Source organism: Mobula hypostoma, chromosome 2 (assembly GCF_963921235.1).
Source record: "Mobula hypostoma chromosome 2, sMobHyp1.1, whole genome shotgun sequence".
NCBI classification, from domain to species: domain Eukaryota; kingdom Metazoa; phylum Chordata; class Chondrichthyes; order Myliobatiformes; family Myliobatidae; genus Mobula; species Mobula hypostoma.
In genome coordinates this window covers 182,207,972-182,216,538 of record NC_086098.1, presented here as the reverse complement: position 1 = coordinate 182,216,538, position 8,567 = coordinate 182,207,972, and the positions used below count along the sequence as shown (strand labels likewise).

The following is an 8,567-nucleotide window of genomic DNA, read 5'->3' as shown; positions in this document are numbered from 1 at the left end:
TTCACATAAAGGGCGCTCCTCAGTTAGACCTGAAACAACAAAATGTACTTGTGATTCTCGTTTAGATTCAGCCTTGCTGTGCTTATCCTCTGTTGCTTCTCTTTCAACTGCAGATCTCAACATCCTAGCTCAAGAACCGCTTCAATGTCCTTCTCCTTCAGCAACCGATGCCTTCTCTTTGGATTTGCTGGGTACTGTGTCTTCCACTCCGGTATGGGATACAAAAACTGCTGCCGAGAGTTTCTATCAGAATGCAGACATTCCCAGTGATCTTTCCAGCATTCTTGAGATTGCCGTGACTTCGGAGGATGGATGCGGCTCTGTGGTAATGACCGAACACTCTAGCCGGTGAAATCCTCCGTCTCCATCGGTATCACTTTTACTTGTTACACCATGAAATGGTCAAGACCCTCAGACTACCGTAAACACCCGCACAACGTGTAAAGTGTTTGCCATAAGGAGCAAATCTACTATGTATTATGTAATTGTCGCTAACAATATTTGGATAAATAAGTTTTTCCTCTAGTTAAAAATTACTCTACTCGAATTTCCTGCCTTTTAAAACCGTTTTTCTTTGTTTTTAACTTGGATTCATAAGAGAGGATCTTAATGGAGTTCATGAGTACAGTCTTTAGATTCGATATTGCGCACTTATGAGGCAGACATGTTAAATTCTAACACGTGCACGGATTTTTCTTGAACTTCTCAATCAAGTTCAGGAGAACGCCACTTCGGTATGCATATGCATGCGCCCTTTATGTCACTACAGGGAGTAGGTAAAATACAGTTCCCACGTGTATCCCTCTGACGTGAAACGACAGTTCTATCCACATAATGTTGTCAGTGTATTTTCAGTGTTATTTCCAGCATCTTCGGGATTTTGCGTGTTGTTTTCCACCAAAAGCAAACTACTACAATAGTTAAATCTGCACTCCATTGAAATATTAAGTAAAGATTTCTCTAGAGAAAGTGATCTGAATATTCACTAACCTGAAGTGAGGTACCAGAGGACTAGAAGATAACCAATGTTGTTCTGTTTATGAAAGGCTTTTTTTATTTTTAAAAAAAAAACAGGAAATTATAGGCTGGTGAGCCTGGGGTAGGCAGTGGGAAAATTATTGAAAGGTATTCTAAAGGACCTAATAAGCATTTGGATTGACATGTACTGATTAAGGATGGTCAGCACAACTTTGCATGTAGGCATTGTCTAACCAATCATAAGTGTTTTTTTTTCCCCAAGGAAGTTACCAGGAAAATTGAAGGCAATGCAGTGGATGTTGTCTGTCTGACTTTAGCAATGCCTTTGACAAGGTCCTGTGTGGGAGATTGGTCAAGAAGGTTTAGTCACTTGGCATTCAAGGTGAGGTAGTAAATTGGATTGGAGATTGACTTTGTGGGAGAAACTAGAGAGGTAGTAGATTGTTGCCTCTGACTGGTGGAGTACCACAGGGATTGGTGTTTGATGAGTTGCACTTTTCATCTGTACTTGCAGATGACACCAAGATTGGGGGTGCACTGAACAGTTAGGAAGACTATCCTGGCTTGCAGTGGGATCTGGACCAGCTGAAAAATGGCAGATGAAATTTAATGCAGATAAGTGTGGAATGTTGCACTTTAGGATCAACAAGATTGGGTCTTGCACCCTGAGTAGTAGGGCACTGAGGATTGAGGTAGAACAAGGGAATCTGGAAATGTAGGTCCCTAATTCATTGAAAGTGATGGCACAACTTGCTAGGGATGTAAGGAAAGCTTCTGGCACATTGGCCTTCATAAAGCAAAGTGCTGAGTACAGAAAATGGGATGTTATGTTAAAATTGTATATTGGTGAGGCCTAATTTGGAATATGGTGTGCAGTTTTGGTCACCTCCCTATAGGGAAGGTGTAAATAAGGCTGAAAGAGTATATGTTATTGTCGCCAAACAATTGGTACTAGAACGTACAATCATCACAGTGATATTTGATTCTGTGCTTCAAACTCCCTGGATTACAAATATTAAAACTAGTTAAAATTAGTAAATTAAACATTTAAATTATAAATCATAAATGGAAAATAGAAAAATGGGAAGTGAGGTAGTACAAAAAAACCAAGAGGCAGGTCCAGATATTTGGAGGGTACGGCTCTGGTCTGGGTCAGGATCTGTTCAGCAGTCTTGTCACAGTTGGGAAAGAAGCTGTTCCCAAATCTGGCTGTACAAGTCTTCAAGCTCCTGAACCTTCTCCTGGAGGGAAGAGGGACGAAAAGTGTGTTGGCTGGGTGGGTCATGTCCTTGATTATCCTGGCAGCACTGCTCCAACAGCGTGCAGTGTAAAGTGAGTCCACGGACGGAAGATTGGTTTGTGTGATGTGCTGCGCCGTGTTCACGATCTTCTGCAGCTTCTTTCAGTCTTGGACAGGACAACTTCCATACCAGCTTGTGATGCACCCTAGAAGAATACTTTCTATGGTGCATCTATAAAAATTAGTGAGGGTTTTAGGGGACAGGCCACATTTCTTTAGTTTTCTCAGGAAATAAAGGCACTGTAAAGTATAGAGAAAATTTACAAGGATGTTACCGTGACTAGAGGATCTGAGTTACAAGGAAAGAGTTGAATAGGTTAGGGCTTTATTCCTTCGTACGTAGAAGATTGAGGGGAGATTTGACAGAGCTATACAAAATTGAAGGGCTTTTTCCACTGAGGTTGGGTGGAACTACAACTGGAGGTCATGGGTTAAGGGTGAAAAGTTTAAGGGGAACATGAAGGGAAACTTCCTTACTCAGAGGGTGGTGGGTGTGGAATGAGCTGCCTGTACAAGTGGTGTATGCAAGTTCGATTTCAATGTTTGAGAAGTTTGGATAGGTATGTGGATAGTAGGGGTATTGATTGGGACTAGGCAGTTTAAATAGCTTGGCATGGACTAGAAGGGCTGTACTTTCCTATGACATTACTGCAGCCAATACCAAATGGAAGTAATATTTCACTTCATTTTCCTTTATTCAATTTACAATCTTGCTTCCAAGATTCCTTTTGCCTCTGCCCCACATACATTAGCATTACTAATGCCAGTACAGATGGCCACTGATTATATAGTGTCACAGGAGAATGCCATCACATTGTAGAACCATCATTTTGAGCATAGCAATAACTATTCAACAATGGCATACATCATTTTTTAAAATTCAAATAGCCAGTTCCTTTTTTTTCTGGAGACTACTATCAAATTTGTAGTACAAATCATAGCTGGCAGCATACTTGGTTTATAAAAGGCTCAATATGCACAGAAATGTATCTTCATTTCAGGGAAAGGAAAATGGAGGAATTGAACTGTGCTACAGTTTGAATTGAATGAGAAAATAGGGTACTATTTTTAACTGAGTAACCAAATAAACTTAATAGTATTAACCTTTTCCTCAATCTAGATGACACAAGTGCATCTGTCCTTGTGGGTGAACTCTAAGCTTAGACAGTGGCAGACCACTTAAAGCTACTGAGAGGAAGTTTGGAATGAAAGGCTATGGTCCAAGTGTGGGTTGATGGGACTAGGCAGAACTAGATGGGTCAAAAGGCCTGCTTCTGTGCTATACTGTTCTGACTCCCAGAGTATCCCTATTTTCTAAAGCAGAGCTTCCCAACCTTTATTATACCATGGGTCTTGCTGAGGGGGCTATAGACACCAGGTTGGGAACTCCTGCTCTAAGGCTATAGGACTTGGAGTGAGTGTTGGATGCACAGCTGAAGGTTTCAGTGTTCAGCCAAAAGTACAAGATAAATTATTCTTCACAGATTCATCCTGAGAAAGCCTAGAACATGTTATCCAAAAACACTGCGGGAGTAACTTCACTGGAGTGCTGCCAGTATATCACCACCATCTTATGAAGGTAGCAAATACTGATTACAGTATCATCCAAACCTAGAAAAATGAACAGATTTGAAGTCACATACTGATACTTACAAGAGAAAATTGACTAGGAAACAAAATATAATCTGCCATTTCAGAGGTTGGGGCACTATTTAGTGTTTCATTTCATATAATTGTACAAGTTGACAGAGCTCCTGTACATTTTTACTTTGCTATTGAAGTTGCTATTCAAAACAAGACAAGCCTTGCATAATTAAAAAAATCTTTATTTACAAATAAAAAGTACAAACTGGTAAACAGCAAAGCTTAAAGTAAATAATATGAAAATAATTCAAAGTAAGAGTTAAATTCTGAACTAGGATGAATAAGATTTGGTAAATGGAGATATTTACAAACAGGAAATTGCTCTAGAGAATGAATTGACCATTATCTTAGATCTATCTGTAGTGTATGAAACATCTCAAAGTTGTAGACAGCCAAAGTGATCAACTCTTTCAGTACAAAAATATACATTTTGCGTAAGGAATCTAACAATTTGCAAGTTACATTTTGTAAAAGGACAAAGTGCTGATGAAATCTCCAAGTACAACTACTTGGTTTCAATTATTCTGCAAGGTAATTATTCCAGCTTCATTTGTGTCTATGTCATGCTCCTGTGGAGAAACAGAATATAATCATTCAGGACTAAAATCAATTTAGAAGAAATCAAGTCTTATTGAATTCTAATATCAGTATACAATTTTAAAGAGACTTGTGTTGTTTATGACTTATTTGCTGCAGATTTTTAATCATGCCTTTAAATTTTACCTGATTCAGTTTCTTAAATTCCACCACTTGGAAAAAGATGTGTTCCAAAATTTCTTTTGCATCTTTGTTTTCTTGTCTATTTGATACACCAAGAATATCACCACACTTACGAACGTAGAATTCTAGATCGTCCTCAGTACCTGAAAAGAAGCCAATGCCAGTTTGTTTTCATTAAACACATAGTAGGCTCTTGTGAACCCTTCTATCATATAGCAACTCATGAATATGCCAGGCAAGAGTAAACAATATCTAAAACAGAATATTTTCTTTGGTGATATTAAGCAAGGTCAAGTATTGTGGCTACTAGTAGTAGATTATATCCTTCTGCTAGCCTTGGTAATTGAATGTCTGATTGAAGCTGCTCTCTCAGTTCATTTATCATTTAACCTGGCTCAATAATATGAGCTACGAGTGTGGGGGTGTGCATGCTACTGAAAGATTACACCACAGACTACTGTTAATCTTTTTTAAAAAAAAAAGTGAAAAGTGCAGAGTTTTCTTGGATCATATTGGCACATTTGTTATTAGAATCAACGATGTAGAGTTGTAAAATATTCCTAACTCAAAAGAAAATATACAAACATGGCAATTATCTTCCTAAACAACTATACAGAAATGTATTTTTTTTTTATCTTTGTGAAAATACCCCTCAAAGTAGATGTTGGGGCAATTGTTCAATGTGGCCTTGCTATTAACTGTTGGCACTTGTCTGATTTTCACGTTATGACTGGCAGTTCAGCAGAGGTAATTGCCTCCACTGATTTGCTGACCTTCCACTTGAGCAAACATCATCGCAACGGGCCCTTCAGCAAACTGCAATTTATGTAATCTGAAAAATATTAGGCCACAAAAACAGCAAATGTTCAAAGCAAAGGCAGCACTTGATACGAGGTATAGAAATAGTCAACTAAAAAAATTATTTGCTCACATTTGTTAGTCAGCTGAGCAAGCCTCACTTTCTCAGATGAAAATGTTTCGTCAAGATCAAAGAGGTCCAATGTCGGTGCTGGCAACTCTCGAAAGGAGGGAGGAAAAACCTGATGAACAATAATAAATGTACAATATTCATGCCCCATGCCAATGTAAATATTGTACACACTGAACAGATTCGAAGCAAGAAGGCTGCGAGTGGAACAGTGAAGGATTTCTGGAGCGAAGGCATTTTACTACTTGGGGTAAAGAGAGGCAAGACTGCGCAGGTGCGTGACGTCAACCAGTAGAGCGGGAAAAGTTTAAAAAAGAAGACAGCCATGTCCAGCGGGCAGCATTTGGAGCAGGCAGCAGAGTGAGAGGGCTTGGGCGGTAACGGAACAAGGTGAGGTAGGTTTAGATACAGTCGATGTTTCAGGCCGAGTCTTGGCCCGAAATGTCGACTGTACCTTTTCCTATAGATACTGCCTGGACTGCTGCGTTCACCAGCAACTTTTGTGTGTGTTGTTTGAAATTCCAGCATCTGCAGATTTCCTCCTGTGTGAGGTAGGTTTACCTATGTTAATTGTGGAAAGGAAGAATGTGTGAGGCTGGTGTTCTGTGCTGGGTGTCAGATGTGGGAAGTCCTGGAGTCTCCCAGCCTCCTGTACGGCCATATCTGCATCAGGTGTGTTGAGCTGCAGCTCCTAAGGGACCGTGTTAGGGAACTGGAGTTGCAGCTTGATGACCTTCGTCTTGTCAGGGAGAGCGAGGGGGTGATGGAAAGGAGTTATAGGCAGGTGGTCATACCGGGGCCTGGGGAGACAGACAAGTGGGTAACAGTCAGGAGAGGGAAGGGGAAGAGTCAGGTACTAGAGAGTACCCCTGTGGCTGGCCCCTTGAATAATAAGTACTCCTGTTTGAGTACTGTTTGGGGGGGAGGGAGGAGGGGGGAGAAACAGCCTACCTGGGGGAAGCAACAGTGGATGTGCCTCTGGCATAGAGTCCAGCCCTATGGCTCAGAAGGCAGTGAAAGGAAGAGAAAGGCAGTACTGATGGGGGACTCTATAGTTAGGGGGTCAGATAGGTGATTCTGTGGACGCAGGAAAGAAACTCTGATGGTAGTTTGCCTCCCAGGGTCCAGGTGTTTCAGATCGCGTCCACGATATCCTGCAGTGGGAGGGAGAACAGCCAGAGGTCATGGTACATATTGGTATCAATGACGTAGGTAAGAAAAGGGAAGAGTTCCTGAAAACAGACTACAGGGAGTTAGGAAGGAATTGAGAAGCAGGACTTCAAAGGTAGTCATCTCGGGACTACTGTCTGTGTCATGTGACAGTGAGTATAGGAATAGAATGAGGTGGAGGATAAATGCATGGCTGAGGGATTGGAGCAGGGGCCAGGGATTCAGATTTCTGGATCATTGGGACCTCTTTTGGGGCAGGTGTGACCCGTACAAAAAGAACAGGTTGCACTTGAATCCCAGGGGGACCAATATCCTTGCGGGGAGGTTTGCTAAGGCTACTGGGGAGAGTTTAAACTAGAATTGTTGGGGGGTGGGAACTGAACTGAAGAGACTGGAGAAGAAGAGGTTGGCTCATAAATAGAGAAAGCTTGGAGACAGTGTGTGAGGGAGGATAGGCAGGTGATAAAGAAGGGACGTGCTCAGACCGATGGTTTGAGATGTGTCTATTTTAACGCAAGGAGTATTGTGAACAAAGTGGATGAGCTTGGAGTGTGGATCAGTACTTGGAGCTATGATGTGGCGGCCATTACAGAGACTTGGATGGCTCAGGGACAGGAATGATTACTTCAAGTGCCAGGTTTTAGACGTTTCAGAAAGGACAGGGAGAGAGGCACTGTTGATCAGAGATAGTGTCACGGCTGTAGAAAAGGTGGATGTCATGGAGGGACTGTCTACGGAGTCTCTGTGGGTGGAGGTTAGGAACAGGAAGGGGTCAATAACTCTACTGTGTGTGTTTTTTTTTTACAGGCCGCCCAATAGTAACAGAGATATCAAGGAGCAGATAGGGAAACAGATCCTGGGAAAGGTGTAATAATAACAGAGTTGTCATGGTGGGAGATCTTAATTTCCCAAATATCGATTGGCATGTCCCTAGAGCAAGGGATTTAGATGGGGTGGAGTTTGTTAGGTGTGTTCAGGAAGGTTTCTTGACACAATATGTAGATAAGCCTACAAAAGAAGAGACTGTACTTGATTTGGTATTGGGAAATGAACCCGGTCAGGTGTCAGATCTCTCAGTGGGAGGCATTTTGGAGAGTGTGATCATAATTCTATCTCCTTTACAATAGCATTGGAGAGAGATAGGAACAGACAAGTTAGAAAAGCGTTTAACTGGAGTAAGGGGAATTATGAAGCTATCAGGCAGGAACTTGGAAGCTTAGATTGGGAACGGATGTTCTCAGGGAAAGGTACTGAAGAAATGTGGCAAATGGTCGGGATATTTGTGGAGTTCTGCATGGGTGTGTTCCAATGAGAGAGAAGTTATATTAGGGTACAGGAACTGTGGTGTACAAAGGCTGTAGTAAATCTAGTTAAGAAGAAAAGCTTACAAAAGGTTCAGAGAGCTAGGTAATGTTAGAGATCTAGAAGATTATAAAGCAAACAGGAAGGAGCTTAAGAAGGAAAGTAGGAGAGCCAGAAAGGACCATGAGAAGGCCTTGGTGGGCAGGATTAAGGAAAACCCCAAGGCATTCTACAGGTATGTGAAGAGCAAGAGGACAAGACATGAAAGAATAGGACCTATCAAGTGTGACAGTGGGAAAGTGTGTATGGAACCGGAGGAAATAGCAGAGGTAGTTAATGAATACTTCAGTACTCACTATGGAAAAGGATCTTGGTGATTGTAGGGATGACTTACAGTGGACTGAAAAGCTTGAGTATGTAGATATTAAGAAAGAGGATGTGCTGGAGCTTTTGAAAAGCATCAAGTTGGATAAGTCATCGGTACCAGATGAGATGTACCCCAGGCTACAGTGGGAGGTGAGGGAG

General features: G+C 41.5%; 1 protein-coding gene across 2 annotated transcripts in view; it reads right to left on the bottom strand.

Moving 5' to 3' along the window:
- Positions 1–4,111: 4,111 nt before the first annotated feature.
- The window catches only part of ift52 (intraflagellar transport 52 homolog (Chlamydomonas)), a 35,108-nt gene continuing 30,652 nt past the window's right edge, over positions 4,112–8,567 (bottom strand). Inside the window, exons 13-15 of one of the 2 annotated variants that reach the window (XM_063041196.1) lie at positions 5,574–5,682; positions 4,646–4,785; positions 4,112–4,491 (exon numbers count right to left, since the gene is read on the bottom strand). In XM_063041196.1, coding sequence (XP_062897266.1) covers positions 4,438–4,491; positions 4,646–4,785; positions 5,574–5,682 — 303 coding nt within the window. In that variant the 3' untranslated portion in view covers positions 4,112–4,437. The remainder of the gene's footprint in view (positions 4,492–4,645; positions 4,786–5,573; positions 5,683–8,567) is intronic. The other variant, XM_063041195.1, reaches the window with a different exon arrangement.